Genomic DNA, 21,031 nt, shown 5'->3' on the forward strand with positions numbered 1-21,031 from the left:
CAGATCTCAGTCACCCTTTGTGGTTAAGCCAGGATCCTCATCTACAAAAGTCCTCGTCCCTTCTTCCCGGCTTCATGAAGAGTCTTGGTGTGATCTCAGCCTGCCTCTGCCAGGGGACATTAACCGATGGCCTCTTCCACCATCTTATTTTGCCTCTAATAATTCTCTGCTCCTCCAAGAGCTGTCCCCATGCCCTGTCACCCGGGTTAGCTGCCTCTCTGTGGACAGTCCTGAAGCTTTGGGGCTGGAGATTACCCTGTCTGAAAAGGGCCCGCGTCGGTAGCACAGGTCATGGACGTACAGTCTGAACACAGCAATCCCACTCTGTAAGTCTGCATCAGCACCCAGAGCTGTGCTCAGGGTACCACTGCCGCCCAGAGTTTATCTGTGTGTGTGACTGGGGGGGTGTTTTCACCTGAGGTTTTACTGGAAGACACATGTGAGGGCGGTCGGCGTGTCTGACCGAATCTGGGGCAGGACGCCGCGCAGGGCCACGCCAGCTAGGAACGGGTCCTCAGCGCTCGAACCGGTCCTCAGCACTTGGCGCAGCAGCAGGTGCCGGCAGCGGGCAGCGCGGCTGCGCCAGCACCCAGCATCACTTCCTGCTGCACTGGCACACCTTCACAACGACCACCGGAAAACTGTTGCCCAGAACACGGTACTTGCTTTGAAAAAGCTGATAAAATTACAGAGACTCTCGCCGCCCAAGGCCTGGCAGCACCACCCTTCTCCTCGCCCTTCCAGCGAGCGGCAGCTGTTTCAGTCCTGGCTGCCCGGTGGGGAAGTGAGCAAAGAGGAGAAATGTCACATTTCTGAAGTATGCTGGGCTCTCTGGGATAGTTAGTGCCACGACACTGGTAAGGAACTTCAAAAGCTCCTTACAAAGGGTGGCCAGATGAGTTCCAGATAAATATCAAATAATGCATGTAGGGAGATGTAACCCAAACAAGGCTACACAATAGTGATCTCAAAGCTGCCAGTTACAAGGCTGAAGGGACCTTGGAGCCAGTGCTGGCAGTCCAGTTTACGAATTACCAATCCAATTACCAGTCCAACTGTGTGGAGATACCTTGAGGGAAAATGAAAGTGAGGATGAGGAGAAATCCAAGTTCTGATTGCACGTTTTCTCCTCCTTTGCAGGTTTGTTTACCCTTTCTAATAAAAATAAAACCAAGCATTCTTGTATTCCAAGCAGCTGCAGTGCCCTTCTGAGAGCTGTTATTAACAGCCACAATTTGCAACGGATGTAAGCTGCGCAGGAATTTGTGATGGAGCCCAGAGGAAACTGCTGCTCCCTCTAGTCCCTGGAGTCCTAACAGCCCGTGAGACCAACTAGCTGCTTCGCTTCCCCCAGTATCTGACCAGTATTGCCCACATATACGAAGTACTTGTATTATTAAGGAGGACTTAAATGAAGGACCTGGGAACACTGCTAGCCCAAAGAACATGTGAAGCAGCAAACGTGATTACATCAGCCCTGAATAAGAACTTACAATCAAAAAGCTTTACTGACAGAGAGCTTCGAAACTAGCTTTCTGGATAGCTGCCAGAAACACCCAGGGTCATCATAAGTTTTAAATCACTGGAGACAAAATCAAACTCAGCAAATTTTGTAAGAACACAAGAAAAAAAGAAATAAGACACCATACAAAACCACAACTGACAGGACACAGAAATAAAACCAAGCTACATTTATCATTTTTCAATCTCTAGAAGTAATTTTTTTTCTTAATGATCAAAAACCTGAATTGAGCTTCGATGATAAATCAGGAACTACACCAATCCTATTTAACATAGTGAAGGTTTGTTTTGAAGCAGCATTTCAACATTATCACGTTCCTGTCAGTTAGGTTTCAGCAGCTGCCTAAGGAATTTCTCCTTGTTACTCCACCAGTAGATTTGCACAGGCTTTTGCTTAATTCAGGGGTCTTTCCCGTGCAGGTGATTTGCACAGCACCACCTCTGCTCCACGAGCAGATTATGGAACTGCACAGCAGTCTCCGTTCGACAGCATCTTTCATCCTAGTCACCTTTTAAGCTCTTTATCTGATCTGCCTCTTCCAGGAGCACCTCTTAAGTCCTCAGACCTTCCTCTAGTAGCTCCCCTGATATGGAGGCTTTTAACCTTTACAAAGCAGCTCAGCCCTGCCAGTTTTCAGGACAGAAAACTGATTGCCAACAAGTGATGTTTTTCTAGTAGTATCTTATCCCTTGATTCTAGTATAGCTTTCTCCTCTCTTCCCATCACTTCAGGCACTTGAAGGAAATTTTTTTATAAAAAGTCTTTATATGCTCATAAACACCTAAATATTCTGAATTATAGAAGCCTCTTGAGCTCCTCTCCCCTCCCACCCACCCACCACCAACAACAAAAAAATCCCACAAAAACAAAACCCCAAGGGCTAGGATTACTGCTTGGTAGCATGTTCAACTTTGGACTGGGGGGATTTTTCCTGTAGCTCACTGTTAGTAAGCTGTCAAGCATGCAAGTTTAGAAGTAAGAAATTGCTAGCATTTTGTTGCAGTCAAGCTTGTTAATTTTTCTCCTCTTCCTCTAGTTTATGTACTTAACACATATGCAACAATACCCCAAACTGCAGGAAATTTACAACTGACTCTACTTTTGCAGATATTTAAGAGAGTCTTATGTTCTGCATTCAGACGAAGAACAACCCATCAAAACCAGAGTAGGACAAATGTGAGAGCGAGCTGAGGCATGTTACTGTACAAGATTTTCTTCTATTGTGGCTACAAAAGGACTGGGAAAATAGGTGAAAAGGGTGAAAGAAAACCATCCTAGCAATGCTCATTTCTTCGAGCATCTTTCGTTCATCCTCATGCAGCCTCTACTCAACTCCCCTGCTGCAAAGGGGCACCCCTCAGGTCACACAGCCATGCCACAGCAGTCCCCAACAAACCCCAAGACATTAAATCCAGATGTTTAAGAGCTCTGGAAATAACCTCACTTGTTCCAACTCTATCAGTTGGCGAGGGAGATCTTAACTCTGCTTACAAACCTGGCCTCACTTTGGGCAGTCACAGCTACAAGCAGCAAAAGTCACGGCCCGCTCCCCCTGGAGCTGCTGCCTTGGCAACCAATTAGTCAGCACCACATTTCTCATTTATTCTCTCTAGGATGTTTCAACTGGGTAACTGGTAGAAAAATTCATGCCTGTAAGTTAATTAATGGGGATTTCATTTAAAAAGAAAAAAGCTAGTTCCATGTTTTGGAATATGTGTTTACTGCACTTGAAAATTCACTTTTCCTGTGCTTTTGCCCACATAGATATTAAGCTATATTAAGGCTATATTAAGCAAGTAAGCTATAAAGACTAAGCGAAAGGAAAGGAAGACATTACAGGTCAAGAACTACTGTTTTGCACGCCAACTTATGTTGCCATAATTTATTGGTTGCTGATTTAGACCAGTTTATATATGTAACATGCAAGATGAAGAAAACCAGTCATTTATTAAAAAATATGGATATTGCACAGCTCAACAATTCTATGAACGGCAAATCTAGATCAAGTCTCAGTGCAGAGAGCAAATGATGCACCTACCCATTTTTTTTCTCTCTAGTAAAAGGAATTGCTTTATTTATGACTAAAAAGCATACAGATGACTCAACACATTAAATATTTAATTAATCCTACTTGATAACTTGATTACAGCCAGAGAATCTGCTCAGATGCAGTAGCACAAGAGAACACGGAGCCAGCTAGGAAACACAGAACCGCTCTACTATGAAAACATGCTTTAGCACGACGTGGGAAAGCCCTGCCTGAACTACAGTTCGTCTAGAGAGGACAGCAATTCAGTCAGCATACAATGCTGAAATCCAAGTGTATTTCAAAGTTACCAGTTTCTTTGGGTCTTCAATCAGTCATTTCTGGTTTGAAACAGATGGCAGAATCTGAATTTGGAAGGCACCACAGACACCCCAGTGTCCACGAGCTGGCAGACAGTGCTCTGACAACATGTCCCCTCCTACTGCAGTGCAGCATAGGTCGGGTGCGCATGGACCCACGATAGCACTTCATCCACAGGTATCAGGAAAAAGTAGCAAAGCGTACCTCACCATCAGCCTCACCATTTCTAACCAATAAATAACCTGGGGGAAAAAAACCACCCACGCCTCTTGCAGTGGGATTTTGTGCTCAATACTACATACCTTATTACTGAATAAACTCAAACAGAACTTCCATTAAAAACTGTAGGAGCTAAAATGTGCAGCGCTTAATTAATTATTCCCATTTTTATACTTTGTTGAGCTCTTTAGATGATGTCTCTTCATACCATTCTCAGAGGTCAGTATTTGGAAACTGGAAATTTGGAATTGGAAAGAGCTTGAACTCCTGATTTCTCCAACAAGAAACCACAAGAGAAAACAGATTAAAATCAAAGCAAATTAAATTAAAAAAAAATCAAATGCCCAACATATTTCTTTTAAGTCACAGAAATTAAAAGCAGAAGCATATCTTGTTTTTTAAATGACAGCTTATCAGGATCTTTGTTTTATGTTGACTTGAGAGCATAAATGCATCTAACATTTTTTTCTAAGGCTTCTTCCAGTTAATTAGGAGCATTTTCCTTTAAAAAAGGGTTTTGTTTGTTTTCCTTTTCACACCCTAACTTAATATTTGTATTAGCAACAGGTTGCAGTAATTCTTGTTCTCAGACAGGCTGTAGTATAGCAGAGGGTATCGTTCTTTTCCAAGCATCAGTTGCTTAATTTTCTAGGAGTTTATCACAAGGATAGCTAAGGTTTACAGCGCTGGACAAAGCGTGGATAGAGACAGACATCTCGGATATGGTGTCTATTCAGAATCCAGGTTAGGAACCGTTCTAATCCCAAACCATATCCACCATGAGGGCACGTACCATATTTTCTCTGTGAAATTAAGATCAGAGAGTAGATATTAAACATTTTCTTGTTATTTATATTATAATTGCAGTAATACCACCAAAAAAAACCCCAAACCCTTCCAAGATTATTTTCTGAATGATGAGGAAAATGGACTATGCTCTTTTCAGGCAAGATATTTTTGCTTACTTGTCCTGCGTTTCCAGTGTAAGGACTAGAAGAGGAAAAAGGAAGGTGAAAAGAAAGTCTTAACGATGCCTTTTTAATTGCCTCCTTTTCTCCTCCCCTTACACTAGCTAGAGCTTAGCCATTCAAGACTGTAAAGATCAACCTCTCTATCTCACAACAAGGGCTTCACAAACATTGCAGAAGACATTAAGAGAGGAATACATCCACACAGACCAGTCTAATGAAGGTGAGCTGGTAAGGGCAGCATGCAACTGCAGCAAACAACAGCAGTTTTAACAGAATGGAAACTGTTACCCATTGCATTTTGCCAATGGTTAAACGACTATCTACTTTGGGCCACCAAAAACATGTTTCCAATTTAGACTGCATCATTTTAAGAGCAGTTTAAAAAAAAAATCAAATATCCCATCTGACAAGCAGCACATCTAATCTGTTTTACAAACCTGATCAGTATACCAGTAGTACGGCGTGGGATCAATGCCCTCTCTCTTATAGCCTTCGAGTAGCTCCTCACTGTCCCAGATACGCATAGAGCCTCCAACAATTTCACCAACATTGGGCATCAACACATCAACCTACAACACACAACATGAGATCAAACTATTACAATTAAGCTGTCTGCAGGAGGGGGAGGAAAAATAGCCCAAACTTAAAACTGTATTTCCATAACACATTTTACCATGCAATTTTAATTCTCCACGACAGGAAGGAAGGCAATTCCTTCCAGACCCAATTTATAGATGGAATAAACCAACTGACTAGATGCTCTAACTTAATCTCTAATACTCTTGGCCACGCTGAACTGTAAAAAAAAAACAAACAAAAAACTCCCCCAAACCACAAACCCAGCAGCATTCCCAGCAACCCCGACTCTTCCTGGCTGCCAGACAGCTAGCGTTCAGACAATACAGCCTCCAAGAGGTCACAGAAGTATCGTCATTAGACTAGCACTTACCTGAGGTCAGGGAAGAGCATGCTCACTGTGATCTACCGACATTTGATTAGCACTTCACAGTTGTTTCTATAGGTTAAACAAGCCATGCCAAGAGACACCAAAACAAAACCTGGTAAGAAATCGCCAAGATTTTCCTGGAGAACTTATTCATTTTATGCTCACTCACACTGACACTCCCCACTCTATTTAGACGCGTGCAACACTACGTAAGATACCAACTTACAGATTCAGTAAGCCTGGAATCGTCATGACAGCGCTGCATATAGAAAGACTTTATCTCTGCAGGAAATCGGCACAACAAGATTGGCTCATTAATGGTGTCTGTCATCAATCTCTCAGGAGCTTCAGGAATATCCTAAGGTTAAAGAAGGCTTTGTTAATATTTAAAACCAAAACCACTCCAATACCTTGAGTTCCACATGTATCAGGCATGAAACAAAGACACTTTCAGACCACATGTATCCACACATTTGTCCTAACTTATCTAAATTTTTAGAACAAACTTATCTTAGAAGAAACTATATTTATATATAAAAACATATTTGTTGGGGGGGGGGGGGGGGGAATCTGTTCAATTAAAATCCAAGCCTTCCATTTTTAAAAAGGGAAAAAAGGAAGACCTGGGGAACTACAAGCCAGTCAGTCTCACAGTCTGACCTCTGTGCCTGGCAAGATCATGGAGCAAATCCTCCTGGAAACTATGCTAAGGCACATGGAAAATAAGGAAGTGATTGGTGACAGCCAACATGGCTTCACTGAGGGCAAATCATGCCTGACAAATTTGGTGGCCTTCTACAATGGGGTTACAGAGTTGGTGGATAAGGGAAGAGCAACTGACGTCATCTACCAGGACTTGTGCAAAGCATTTGACACTGTCCCGCACAACATCCTTGTCTCTAAATCGGAGAGACATGGATTTGACAGATGGACCACACAGTGGATAAGGAATTGGCTGGATGGTCGCACGCAAAGAGTTGTGGTCAACGGCTCGATGTCCAAGTGGAGACCAGTGACGAGTGGCGTTCCTCAGGGATCGATATTGGGACTAGCACTGTTTAACATCTTTGTCGGTGACACGGACAATGGGATTGAGTGCACCCTCAGCAAGTTTGCCGACAACACCAAGCTGTGTGGTGCAGTCGACACGCTGGAGGGAAGGGAAGCCATCCAGAGGGATCTTGACAGGCTTGAGAGGTGGGCCCATGCGAACCTCTAAGTTCAACAAGGCCAAGTGCAAGGTCCTGCACATGGGTCGGGGCAATCCCAAGCACAAATACGGGCTGGGCAGAGAATGGATTGAGAGCAGGCCTGAGGAGAAGGACTTGGGGGTATCAGTTGATGTGCGCTTGCAGCCCAGGAAGCCAACGATATCCTGGGCTGTGTCAAAAGAAGCGTGGCCAGCAGGTCGAGGGAGGTGATTCTCCCCCTCTACTCTGCTCTCGTGACACCCCACCTGGAGTACTGCATCCAGCTCTGGGGCCCCCAACATAAGAAGGGCATGGACCTGTTGGAGCGAGTCCAGAGGAGGGCCACAAAGACGATCAGATGGCTGGAGCACCTCTCCTATGAAGACAGGCTGAGAGAGTTGGGGTTGTTCAGCCTGGAAGAGAGACAGCTCCGGGGAGACGTTAGAGCAGCCTTCCAGTACCTGAAGGGGGCCTACAAGAAAGCTGGAGAGGGACTTTCTACAAGGGCATGTAGCAACAGGACAAGGAGTAATGGCTTTAAACTGAAAGAGGGGAGATTTAGATTAGATATAAGGAAGAAATTCTTCATGATGAGGGTGGTGAGGCACTGGAACAGGTTGCCCAGAGAAGTTGTGGATGCCCCACAACTGGAAGTGTTCAAGGCCAGGTTGGACGGGGCTTCGAGCAATGTGGCCTAGTGGAAGGTGTCCCTGCCCATGGCAGGGGGTTGGAACTAGATGATCTTTAAGGTTCCTTCCAAGCCAAACCATTCTATGACTCTACAATTGTTTAAAAACTGGGGAATAGTGAAGGATGACACCACAGTTACTCTGAGAGACAGGGAACTTCAGTGATGATGTGATCATGGCTTGTTAAACGAACACACTTTGTTTAGTCAAAAAACTCTGCCTATCCCTGAAAGGTTTAATTTGAACTTTTATTCAGCCGATGGTATCACACTTTTCTTAGATTCTGAGTTAAAGTCAGAAGGTTAGATTTTTTCTTTAAAAGGAAAAAACAGCCACACCTGTTACTTGTTTTCATCCAACTGAACACTGCTACAGCACTGACTGCTGTGGAAGGGGGGGCAGAAAGGAGCCAACTATAGCATGCACAGCAAGGAAAGTGCAAGGAACATAGGCCTTGTGTCAGCCCGCAATGGGGGAGAGGAGGTAAGAATCCTTATTTCCCTCTGGAACCTTAAGTGCAGTTTGAAGGCTTTTCCCTCCCTTCATCTCTATCATCTTTGATACAGATGGGAAAAACAGTAACAGCAAAAAACCCAACACATCTGATTTTGAGCTGCCAAGGTTCCCTCAGAACATGTTGTGTAGACTTTGAAGTTAAAAAATTATATGATCTCCTTCTAAAAATCTCACTTCTCTTAAATCTTTCGATGACTATGGCTACACCACCAAGTCCTCCTGAGCTCCTTCAAATAATTTTGTCTTACATGTTGGAGAAGAGCGAGACAGGGAACAGATGGACAGATGACAACACAGATTTTGATTGCAATGTTCAAAGACATTATGTGAAAACCCAACCCACACTTGCATTCCCCAATACGACATCATTACACCTCCCAGCACAGTTCAGACAAAAACCCAGGCCTCACTGAAGTTTATAGCAAAACTCCCTTTAACTTAAACGGGACTAGAATTTCACTCCTTATTGATATCATTCCAAACCAAACAAAACAGATTCACACAGCAAGAGTAAGCCCAATAGCATCATGGTCCAAACACACTGTTCTTCAAGGGACTTACACGCCCTTAGTGCGGGGCCATGGGATTTTGTTTGGTTTTGATTCCTAAAGAGCCTAAGAAAGACTTACTTCCCCAAACTCATAGTAAGTGCCATCTTCCTTCTTCACATCATGTTCCTTTAACCACTCAATGGCTTCAGTATAGTTCATTCGTCGGAAAGGACGTTTAGGCGGCTTGAAGCCCTGTAAATAAAAGCAGACAGAGACAGTTGGAAGAGTACCATTTTTAAAGAATACTTTTCTCAGCAAGTCCACTTCCAGACTTGAAGCATACACGTTACTCTTTCCAACTCATACATCGACAAATTATTGCTTTAAAAAAAAAAAAGATAAAGCTCAGTACTGAAAAGCTAGAACCAAACACAGCCATCTTCCAAGCCCAGTAAAGCTCACAGAACAGATGCTGAAAAAGATTGCAGGAGAGAGAAGAGAGAAAGTATTTTCAAAGCTGCTTCCTCTTCTCTATGAATTCATTGCACATGTAGGTGTTTCAAACTGAGCCATCAGCAGAGGTTCCATGTGCAAGGCCACAAAAAGAACATTTTTGCTTCCCTGTGCACAGAACAGCTTCAGAACCTGCCTTTGAGAGGTAGGTTGTGCTGCTGCTATTTCCTACCTCCTGACCCCTGTCTCAGCCCAAAACTGAACCTCCCAGTTTTTATCAGGAAAACAGTTCAAAATAACAGGGATGACTGAGTTCGTATGGGCTCTGAGAGTAAAGCTAGTGATGGAGATAAGGTTAGCAGTCTCTTAAAGCCATCTTCTTTGCAAAGGCAACAGAAGACAAAGGGTCTCTAACAAATGAAAATAGCTTTACAGAGCTCCACGTTCCAAGGTACAAAGTAAAACACCAGTTGTTTCATTGCTCCCTTGTGCTCAATCTGCAAGTACCAGCCGATCAATATTACGAGCTCTGGGATAGAGGTTTTTATTCCACTGGTACAGTACACATTGCAATAAATCCCAGCACATTGCTGGCTCCTGGAACTTGCTAGCAGGGAACTCCTTTCCCCACAGTCCCCTGCTTCTGGAAGAGTAATTTCCAGCCTTGCAGCATTTTCATTCTTTTGATGTTACTTAATAATTTTCTTATTAATAACAGCAAGCAAGCAGAGCTCACTGCCATGCCCTGCCTTCCCCAGATGAACATGCTGCTCAGGAAAGGCTAAAGATCTTATTTTCTTGGCTATTCATGACTGTTCCACATTGCTGCCTACCGGGTTTAGGTCATACAGTAAGCTCGATGCAGGTGATTTCAAGACTCTGTCTACTACATCACAAACCAAGCTCTCCAGACGGTCCAATAAATCCTCAAAACTTATAAAAGGACATTCAGCTTCAATGTGAGTGTATCTGAAACACAAAGTCATGCCATTACAAAACCATACAAAAGCAACAAATCTTTAGCCATGAAAAAAATCCTCATGAGGAAAAAAAACCCCACAACCCAAGAACACACACTTTTGTCCCCTTTTTAATTTCTCCCACTTCTACACTGTAAAGGAAATAAAGTCATAAAAAAAAAAAAGAAAAAATAAGGAAGATAACAGTATGAACTTGATTTTCTAAAAACACAAAGCTTCCTAAAAATGCATCAGCTCTGTTTTGCCCAGATCTTCCTTCACCAAATGTCAATGTATTATGACTAGCTGGACATTGACCAAGACAAGGTATTACTCCCAAATACTTTTGATCAGTCCTTCCACATTATATTATGCTGTCTGCTCACTGTACGTTACGTCATCCAACTGCCTGCTACTCCCCTGCTTTATAGATTCACTTATACATAAATAACAAAGACATATACTCTCTCCATACTCTGCCAAGTGTCTGCGGGTCCTGGACTGCTCAGCTCTGTACGACTGAGCAATACAGAAAACATCTCCTAACGCTGGAATGCAGGTCTCCAGATAGAGCTGGGACGATTGTGTTAAGTATGCCTCTTCACCAAAATAATCCAGTTTGAATAGGGTTGAGCCGCCTTCCACCTGCGTCTGGACTAAAGTTGGTGGTGTGACCTGTTAAAGAACAAGACTGTCATTTCTTAAGTGAAGAATTAAGGACAATGATGACGACACATAAGAGCAGTAATGCAAGACACACTCTTCCAGAACACCATCTACAAATACAAAGCTTTTGTATGCACGCATACAAGTACTTCAGTCTGATATCCTTCAGCACCCTAACGAGAGGTATGCAAGCTGTTTGTGAATCACCCTGTAACGTCAGAAGCGTCTACACACCTTTGAGATCTATGTCTATGAAAGCGATCAAATAATAGTTTCCTAATAAACAGCTTTTCTTTTGCCCCTTTCAGGTTAGTTAGAAAGTCTACACAGTTTTTCCAGGAAAAAGATAACCTTGAAGTCAGGACATTAAAACAGTCATTTGCTGACACAGAAAAATATACTTACTTCATAATATCCATTGGCAAAGAAATGATCCCTGAAGGCCTGTACTACCATGGAGCGCACCTTGAAGATTTTGGACATATTCTCGCCTCGAATCATCATGTGCCTGTTGTTAAGTTGCACATCAACCTCTGAATCCTCATTGAGTAGATTATCAGCTCCTCCTGCTGGGGCCAGACCAATAAGCTCCCAGTAATCACAGTTCAGCTCGTGGCCTCCTGGAGCCTGCCAATTTGAAGAGACATAAAAATTTCAGAAGTCCACTTTTCGCCCCTTGGATGTCACCATCTGGCATCATAGCAGAGATATTAACCCAGTTTAAACAAAAGATACTAAAATCCTAATTGCAGTATTTTCAAAGTGACTGCTTTGTAACTCAGTCATACCACGCTTGGAAGTGCCATTTGTAAACCACTATGAGTTCCCCAGACTTAACGTGAATGGGACTGAGTACTACAGGTAGATAATTAGAAGCTTCCAGATATATTATACTTAAACTGAATGTATCACAGACAGCTGGGTTTATTCAGCTGGAAGAACAGAAAGCTAAGCAGGGAGAAACTACTTACTACCTTCAACTATTTAATGGGTGCTTACAGAGAAGATGGAGCCAGACTCTCTTGGATGTGTCCAGCAAAAGAACAAACATCTCAAGTTGCAGCAAGGGAGATTTCAACGGGCTATAAAGAAAACAATTCTTCCCAGGGTGCTGAAATGCTAGAGCATAGACCAAGCCAGACTGCAGTCTCCATCCTTGGAGATGTTCACATTTGGGTAAGACCCTTGGCAGCCTGACCTCACATTACATCTTCCTCAAGAACAGGGTGGACCAGATGACCTTCAGAGGTTCCTCCCAACCAAAACCATTCTGTGGTAACTTACACTGTGTTTTAGTTTTGGCTAGGATAGAGTTAATTTTCTTCGTAGTAGTTTGTATGGTGCTAAAACACAACACATTGGCACAAAGAACCTTCCCATATGCCTTAAGACCACCACACACACACAGAGTGAAGAGTGCTCCCATCTATTAGAAGAAAATGCAGACCCAAGACTGCAGTACGACATTCAAGGTATTTTGTTCTTTGTACTATTTGAGCCACATTCTCCTACTGGATGGCAAACTTCAAAAAAGTTGAAAAAAGTTGCTTAGATCATGACAGAGGAAGAACTAGCTCACTATGGGTACTTTTGAGTTTGTCTGTCAGAGACACTAAAGCAATCTTTCTACACTAGGTAGCATCTCACCACCATATGAAAATAGCAAGTTTCATGCTGGCTATCTCCCCTGTCCTATTTGCTGCCACAGGGCAAGCAGAGGTCTCCGCGCCAGGGCTCAGCCCTGTCCAGCTGCCCAGGCTATACAGAACAGACCTCTTCATTTCTGGTCTCACCAGCTCCCCCGTGTGGGTCACAGTAGGCTTCTGTCCCCTAAAATGGTATTTTTTTCATTCACAGTATTTTCAGGGTATAAATGCACATTTTCAAAGTCTAATCAACAGATTTTTACAAATCTGGTGGTTCTGTTCACTAAAAGCATTGTATCGTTGTGACGAGACATGAAAACATTAAGTGTTTTCAATGTCCGAAACATTATAAGCAGTAACATACTACGAGTTACTTATGATTACCAAATTGCATGAAGTTGTTTAAAAAAAAAAGTGATCCCTGTTTGGCTGCATTTATTTTTAGAAGTCCCAGTAGTGTAAGCTATGAAGGAAAGGAAATCTTGCTAACTTCTGATCAGCAAACACAACAGGGAGTGGATTCACGTTTAACTGAGCTTGGCTCTCTAACCTCAGGTCGATCTCTTGGGGTAGGACCCGAGTAGCAGGGACAACTAGAACAATTAAGCCCATCCAAATTTCATTTGCAAAACATGCTAGTAATGGCCAACAGTATATGGCTTACAAGAAAATTGAATTATCTACAAAGCACCACAAAAGGTTAACGCTTTGACCTTATTTTACACACTACAGGCAGCCACAGTGAGGGACTACTTTGCTCAAATATTGTCTAATACATCTTGGAAACATTGTTTGAAGCAATATAACACTCCAAAGCGTGATTCTTTTTTTCAGACATGTTTCTTCTCCCTGTTATCTTTCTAGAGTTAGTATACTTACTCAAGAGAGCAGACAGGAGAATACAGATTGCCAATCCACATAAAAGAACAAACAACTCTCAGTGCAAGAGTGGATGACAATTTTGAATATATACCTAAAGGAAGACGTAAGCTTACAGACTAGCAAGATCAAACGTACATCTGTCCTCTGAATCTCAACATTACTGCTTTGCTTTCTCTTTCAGAAAAAAAGAACGTTACTATAAGCAGCTATCAGGAGCTCATGTCTTAAAAGGATGACTTAAGATTTAATAGAACAAATGTGGCCTGAGCTTGCTTGCTGTTTCTGCATCACAAGTTAAGTTTTGCAACACAGAGACAAATTATTTTTGTCTCTCAGTCACCTCTTAGTAACTAAGACAGAAGTCTTACAATAATTTTCAGTAAATATCCTGATATAGGCCTGCATGTCCTGATGAGTGCATTGAGTTGCTGTCACAGATAACGGTTCCTAAAAGCTTCTCTCCTGCCTTTAGTTGGAATCCTTTTTATGGGCCATCCTTCACGCACAGCTGCTTAACATGGCTTTAGCCCTAACTCCAGATTCAAACAATTTTCCAAACAGTAACAGTTTGTAGATCTAGACTGGAATGAGAAAGGCACAAGGCATAAGCAGCATCATATTTTGAGACCTAAAATCACACCTGCCCAGTCCCCAATCTGAGACCACCATCGTAAACAAAGTTTTGTAAAACAGGTTACAGTAAACTGCCTAGTTCATACAGCTGTCAAGTGTTGGAGGACAAACACAACACGGTGAAGAGCCTATAAATCCATCTCAGTAAAAGAAGAGAGCTAATCCCAAATTCTTAGCCTCACAAAATAAAAACTGAACAAAACTCTTGTTAGGGAAAATAAAGCTAAGTCATTTATTTAAGATAATCTTCCACTGTTATATTCTAGGAAATATCTATGGGACATATCAGTGGAAAATTGCTTCAGGCAAAAGCAGAACCGTCACATAGTTCACGCTGAACTGTGGGTGACAGCAGCAGTTCTGGGACATTTGTTCTTTTCTCTAAACCAAACTTCTACCAAAATCATCTAATAATTATTTCCACCTCCGCTTCTCCTTCCGTCAGGAAAATGATAAACTGTTAAAGAGGAAGAGAACCCAAACACGCTAACTCCCGTACCTGCTTGCCTTCAGGAACGAGGTTCAGCATACCATACACTGCAACACTGCTCTCCGTAGAGAGAATTAGCCCGTTGTAACACTGACACTACAGAGAGAAGAAGAGACAAAGGCATAGTTAAGGCAATTTTTTAGTTTTAGTTTTCCTGCGACATCTATGGGAGTCACAGACAAGATTAACTCATAGTCACTTCTAAATAGTTCTCACATTGACAAAAGAACTCTAGTGGTAGGAGATACAATTTAACAATAGTACAACTTAATCAGTAGGTTTAGGAGAACTTCCAATCGTCTATATAAAAGAAAGATGGCTGAGGTATGAACACTTCACTTATTTAATGACAGAACAGAATTAAATCATCACAACTTACCAGTTCATCTGAAAGGACACACTGAAGAAAACCTGTGCCATCTCTCAAAACAATGAACATCAAATTTTTTCCTAGTTAAAAAGAGAAGAGAAAAAAAACCCAGGGCGCCTCAGCTTTATTCACCAATCCATTTGAACAGACCCACTCCCAAGACATATTAATCACTGATGTGCAGATTATTACAGAAGGACTGTGATCACATTTTTCCATTTTAAGAGACAAAGATGCTCCAGGTAAACACTGAAGCATTAGCACAGTTATAGAAACCTTTCACAGAGCTGTATTTTGTATTAACAAGTTAAAGTAAGTTTCAACAGACATCGCGAGCAAAGCATGCTCCAAGCTCAACATTGTGCTGCCACGCCGTGACGTCAGATGTCCCTCTGGTCCTGAGGGACTATAAGTCTGTTTGCAGAAATGCTGAATGCACAGGCCCAAGATACACCTAACATGGATAAAGTGATGTCACTCTGGTCACCCACCTCTCCACATAAGCATCTAATTACAAAAGTAACTTGCTAGAAACTGCTCATGATATCCAGATCCACAACCACTTCAGTGATAATTTGAACAAATACCTGTGGAGTCAGAACCACCTCTGCCGTGGACTTCCATGCCCCGATCGACGTCACTTTGCTAACTAGAATACCAATCATTTTGATAGCAAGTATTACTTGCTAAACTTATTTTAAAAGAAGTTATGCTACTTCATATAACTTTAAAATTCCAATTTGCTAATTTCACTATGAGCAGTTGCTAGTTAACTCCTCAGTTTGCAGAATCAGTTTAAAACATGAAACAAGTCTTTTGAAGAAATTCTGCAAGATCGGCTTCCAAACTGAAAATCCCACAAGATTTCAAGAAAGAAACGTCTATCTGCTTATACGTCACGCAAAATTTTCAGTGTCGTAGTGACCACTGTGATAAACTAAGAGGACATCTAACTGATGGTTCAAAAATTTAAGAATAGGTGCTGTCTGATTCATTTTAAGTGTTCAAATTTTGAAGGCTACTGAATTTGTTCCATCTCTCTGCACAGGTTCAGTAACTTCTAAATGCTTGTGGTTTACCTTGCCTCCGTAATCTGTGAATCCAGCCAAAAATCTTCACTCTCTGGCCTCTGTAAGCCTCCAGAGCATCAATCTTTACCTGTAAAACAGGGAATAAAAGCAATCAAACAGAGAAATGATTCACCATTTAGATGGCATTTTCCACAATTACTTAGAACACAAGTGTATGTGATGTCTCCCTCCCCAAAACGGCTCCTCCCAGCAGCACTTGACGCCCAGTTCCACCCAGGGTGTAAGCACAGCCGTCAATACTGAACAGCTGTTTAGTAAGGAGAGAGGATTGTAGCCAGGACAGGCAGTACCTTCAGACAGCACTTCCAGACTTGAGTCCTTTCTATTTAGCAGGCTTACTTGGCCATGCAGAAACTAAGGACTGTAATAGCTTTTAAAGAAACTCACTTTGCATTTGCCCAAAAGGAGAAGTGAAAACTCCTAACAGCTCACACCTTAAGACCAAAAGACTTCTGGCGCTCTGAACGCACTCTGGATTAATTTCTAAAGACATTCCATAGATGAGTTCAGATAGCAGTCTAAGAAGCAGAGGACCTGGATCTGACAGCACCGCTGGGCCCTACATATAGGCACGTAGCTGAGGTACTGACACTGCTACAGTCACAACAATTAACCCAGCAGGCACCTTCGAAACGGACCACGCCTCAGGCAGTTAAGGACTGCTACAGTGCACCGGTGTAGAGGAGACCGATTTCAGCACAGCTGGGCCCGGCTGGCCCTTTCCCAAAGAGCAGCCATGAGAGCGCAGGGCTCCAATCAAAGCCATCTTCTACGCAGGTACGTAGAAACCGCTTCTACACAGGGTGCGTACAAAAACCTATCACAGAGCATACGCAGTATCTGCTTACTAAGCGAAGGACTGCACCAAATCACCAGATCCAGCAGGACTCCACAAACAGCCAAATAAGAACATGTCTCGGTAACTTAAGTTACATCCTCTAACCAGCATTGTTTCTTCACTCTCCACCACTACAATAATCAGACAAAGCAAAACTAATGAACTTTTTCAAACAGAAACATGGTCTCCACCAGCAGACAAACACGATACAGAGAAGTCTGATGTGAACTAAGAAAGTTCAGATACCCATCAAATGCATGAGAAAGACCAAAGTCTATATACTAGAGGACACAGATAACCAGAAAAACAAAGCTACGTTTACGGACAGCAAAAAGACAGTGGCTTTCAACAGCTGCCAGAGCCACAAAGCAGAGACAGACTCAATCTTTGTGCAGACAAGACGCTGTAACACAGGCCTTGGATCAAGCGCACTGGATCTTACTCACACATTTTGGCTCTGGAAGACTAGGATCATTCTTGATAACAACCTTCTTAGCTTCCTCCAGGTTCTTCTCTCTCCTCAAGAGATCTTCTGCCTGGTTAAAAAAAAGAAAGTATTAAGTAGCTGTAACCAGGCTTTGTAACATTCCCAGTCTTTGCAATTACTGGACACTATAATGTACACTTACACACATAGACGTCATAAAAAGCCTTGATGTTACCCTGCTGAGGCCTAAACCTGCCCTAATTCAAGACCAGGATAAGATGCATTGCACAGATGCATTTCACATTTTTTCCAGAAAGTCTAAAGGCAATAAATTACAATTATTCAAAACTCACCCAGTTTCAGCCATTTGCTTGTCCTAATCTAAACGAAGGCAAGTTGTAAATAACATATGTGTAAAACAGCAACACAGAAGAAGAACAAACTGAAGCTTTTTTGGAGGGGTGGGACTGACAACAATGCTGTTTAATGTTTTTGGAAAAGAAAGGTGGTATGCTTCCTCCAACTTGGCATCATCTGCAACCTACCTCCTTCTTCTCCTTAGCTTCATTCTTCATTTGTTCCCTGTGCCACAGTTTTTTGACATTTTTCATCTGTGACTTTGAAATAATGGCCCATCTCTAAATCCATCCAAGGAGAGAACAGAAGAGAAGAGATTACATTTGTGTGCCTTTACACAAAGGAGCATTAAAATCATTTCTACTAGGGAAGCTCTAATGCTACGGCACCTCGTTTTCTTTTTGCGAATCCACATAAATAGTAGGAAACGGTTCCTTTCCTGCTGTCATCAAAGCCTAAAAGGGGGAGAAAACAACAGAATCAACAGCACTGCAAGTGAACTAAAGTCATCCTTAAAGAGACCGAGCAGACACCAAGCAGACATCCTACTTCTGATCCTTCTGGTCAGAGTTGCAAAAACTGATATAAAATTTGTATTTAGAATACAAGGCCAATCACTTGACCTAAAGCGCAGTTCACACCCTTCAAAACAAACACCAGGTGTTTTCCACAGTTACCTTTAAAACAGTCTTGAATGGTTTCTTTTGCGTCCCATCACCAGTGGAATCATTGCCCTCTCGTTCAGAAACATACAGCTCTTCTGTAATGCGTGACACAGACAGACAATTACTCAAAAAAAAAAATTATCAGCAATGGAAATGGTCAGAAAGAAACTGGACACACACAAGGATATAAAGTCTTCACCGTTATCAGCAGCGAGGAACCTTCAAAAACAACCAGGTGGTCAGAGAGGATAAGAATTGCTTAGTATTTTGCATTCTAAAAATCAATCCATGCAGTAAGTGTGTTACGCTAAAGTCTTATGGACTCCCAAGACACTGAACTCTTGAAAGTCACTGGCTGCACATCAGGAACCAAAAAAGGAAGCAGCATTTTACAGAAATAACTTTTTCTAGGCAAGCAGGGAGACAAGTGATTGAGAACAGCCAGAGCGTTCAGGTCAGCGTTTAGCTCGCTCACAGCCCAGAAGTGAATCACAAACCAAAAGCACAGAAAACCCTTCCTCCTTCTGCCAGCGCCTGGACATTCGCCAATGCCCTGCGCTCCGGAGCCCCGAGCGCCACTGCCGCTCCCTGCCCGGGTCCCCCCTCCACTGACCGGCTGCTGAAACGGGAACCTTCTCGCTCCCGTGGATGTGTTCGGTTCCAGCTTGCGGGGACCAAGGCAGGCAGGGCCCGCGTCCGATCGCAAGGCCGCCACAGAGCCCCTGTTCCCCCGCCGGCGCTCGGGCCACCCTCCGCCTCTGCCGCTATGCCGAACCGAGCCACCTCCCGAGCCTCACTAAGGCACGCCGCCACCCCTCCAGTCACGCCCAGGGCTCCTCTCCTTCCCACCATAAACCCGGAGCCCCCGGGGCGAGCACGCTGCCCTGCGGCCGCCAGCCAGAGCGGCCGGCACCGGCACCCGCCTGCCGCCATCTCCTGCCTGTGGCGAGGGGCGCGGGCCGGGGCCCGGCCCAACCGCACCGCATCGCCGGGGCACGGCCGAGACCGGGCGCCGCAGGGACCGCCCGACCGCGCCCGGGCCTCACCCAGGACGAGCGCCGCCGTCCTCCCCAGCACCTCTCCCGCCATGGCCGCAGCCCGCACTGCCGCAGCCGACCGCCGGAAGCGTCGTCACCGCGCTTCCGCCGCCCTGAGCCAACCCGCCGCCGCCTTGCATCAGCCGCCCGGCCCCGCCCCGCCCCGCGGCAGCCACCGCCCCTGCCCGAGCCCTCGGGGAGGATCCGTGGCGGGAAAGGGACCCCGCCCCGCGCGTGGTCACGCCGGAGTACACGTACGTGACGGACAGCGCTAACGCGCCACAGGACGCAGCCATTGCGCAATGCGGGCGCGTCAGACCCGTCACGTGCCTGGAGGCAGTGCGAGGGGGAGGAGGCACCCACCGCCCCCGGCCCTCGCCCGCCTGCCTCCGCCCCGGCCCCGCCCCCCGGCCCCGCCCTCGCCCGCCTGCCTCCGCCCCGGCCCCACCCCGCCGGCCCCGCCCTCGCCCGCCTGCCTCCGCCCCGGCCCCACCCCTCCGGCCCCGCCCTCGCCCGCCTGCCTCCGCCCCGGCACCGCCCCCCGGCCCCGCCCTCGCCCGCCTGCCTCCGCCCCGGCCCCACCCCTCCGGCCCCGCCCTCGCCCGCCTGCCTCCGCCCCGGCCCCGCCCCTCCGGCCCCGCCCTCGCCCGCCTGCCTCCGCCCCGGCCCCACCCCTCCGGCCCCGCCCTCGCCCGCCTGCCTCCGCCCCGGCCCCGCCCCCCCGCGCTGTCTGAAAGGCAGCGGAGCGTTCGTTGTCACTGATGCCTGTTCCTCCTCAGGTAGCGTCGTCACCGCGCGTGCGGAGGGGCCGGAGACTAAACATTTTTAGTGTTAATTTACAGCCGTTCCACTGCAGCCATTTCAACTCGACGTTGTGTTTAACCTCATCATCTGCTTTTCCATACCGTCCCCGTTCACCTCCTGGACTCCCCGGCGATGGCCCGGGGACACGGCCCGCAAGGAGCGAGGGGCCTCCACACACCGGGGAAGCGGGCAGGAGCGGGCCAGCGCTGTCCCCAGAGCGCGGCGGGTGCAAGAACGCCCCGGGCAGAAGGGGCCTTCCTCGGGCAGCGGCAGCGGCAGGAGCGAGCGGCACAAGGAGGGGCCACTGGCTCAGGCCCATTCCGCGCAGCGAGGTTGTAAGAAAGGCTGTTTTGAGGAATACCGTTTTTTACCCAGAAACTTAACGCCTTCCTTTCAGCTTCTCCTCGTTTGAGACTTCGGACAGCGTGGTCAGAGTTAAGCTGGCGTTCCTGGCTCTGTATCGGATGCCCCGTCGTCCTGTCCAAGGAATAAAGCCCCGTTGATAGAAATCTCTAACACAAAGTCTGCCATGCCTACTGTGGTGCTAACAGCAGGAACATTTTCTCCTTAGGGGAAGAACACTCCAGCAGGCTCAGAGCCTGCTAGCTTTCAAACTCGCTTCGCATCCACGTTTTCTTAACTTTTTGGTCACCCTTCAAACAATCAAACCTTAGCTAGAGCAGCTTTGCTTTTCATGACCAGTCAAAGCCCAACAATCATTATCTATGACAAATGTTTGTCTTTAGTAAGTCTCAGTAGAAATAAAAGGAATATACCCACCTGAATTTACATTATTTAGTATTTTAATATTACACACGGTTT

The 21,031-nt window shown here is 45.0% G+C and overlaps 1 protein-coding gene across 1 annotated transcript; it reads right to left on the minus strand.

Moving 5' to 3' along the window:
• Positions 1 to 3,389: 3,389 nt before the first annotated feature.
• NARS1 (asparaginyl-tRNA synthetase 1) lies at positions 3,390 to 19,517 on the minus strand. The gene is made up of 15 exons (XM_075138071.1): positions 19,415 to 19,517; positions 18,381 to 18,463; positions 18,093 to 18,158; positions 17,892 to 17,984; positions 17,366 to 17,455; positions 16,070 to 16,148; positions 15,000 to 15,070; positions 14,630 to 14,716; positions 11,375 to 11,596; positions 10,779 to 10,978; positions 10,178 to 10,313; positions 9,030 to 9,143; positions 6,232 to 6,363; positions 5,497 to 5,628; positions 3,390 to 4,891 (listed from the first exon to the last, which is right to left on the minus strand). The coding sequence occupies exons 1-15, from the start codon at positions 19,455 to 19,457 to the stop codon at positions 4,760 to 4,762; spliced, it is 1,680 nt and encodes a 559-aa protein (XP_074994172.1). The 5' UTR covers positions 19,458 to 19,517; the 3' UTR covers positions 3,390 to 4,759.
• Positions 19,518 to 21,031: the final 1,514 nt, after the last annotated feature.

Source organism: Calonectris borealis, chromosome Z, assembly GCF_964195595.1.
Source record: "Calonectris borealis chromosome Z, bCalBor7.hap1.2, whole genome shotgun sequence".
Classification (NCBI taxonomy): Eukaryota; Metazoa; Chordata; class Aves; order Procellariiformes; family Procellariidae; genus Calonectris; species Calonectris borealis.

Bases quoted from the DNA above. Each gene is read 5' to 3' on its own strand.
- NARS1 (XM_075138071.1), bottom strand. From the start codon at position 19,457: ATGGCGGGAGAGGTGCTGGGGAGGACGGCGGCGCTCGTCCTGG. The intron at 18,159-18,380 runs GTAACTGTGGAA...TCCCCCTTTTAG, and splicing joins CATTCAAGACTGTTTTAAAG to GCTTTGATGACAGCAGGAAA. The intron at 17,985-18,092 runs GTGCCGTAGCAT...GGATGGATTTAG, and splicing joins ATTCGCAAAAAGAAAACGAG to AGATGGGCCATTATTTCAAA.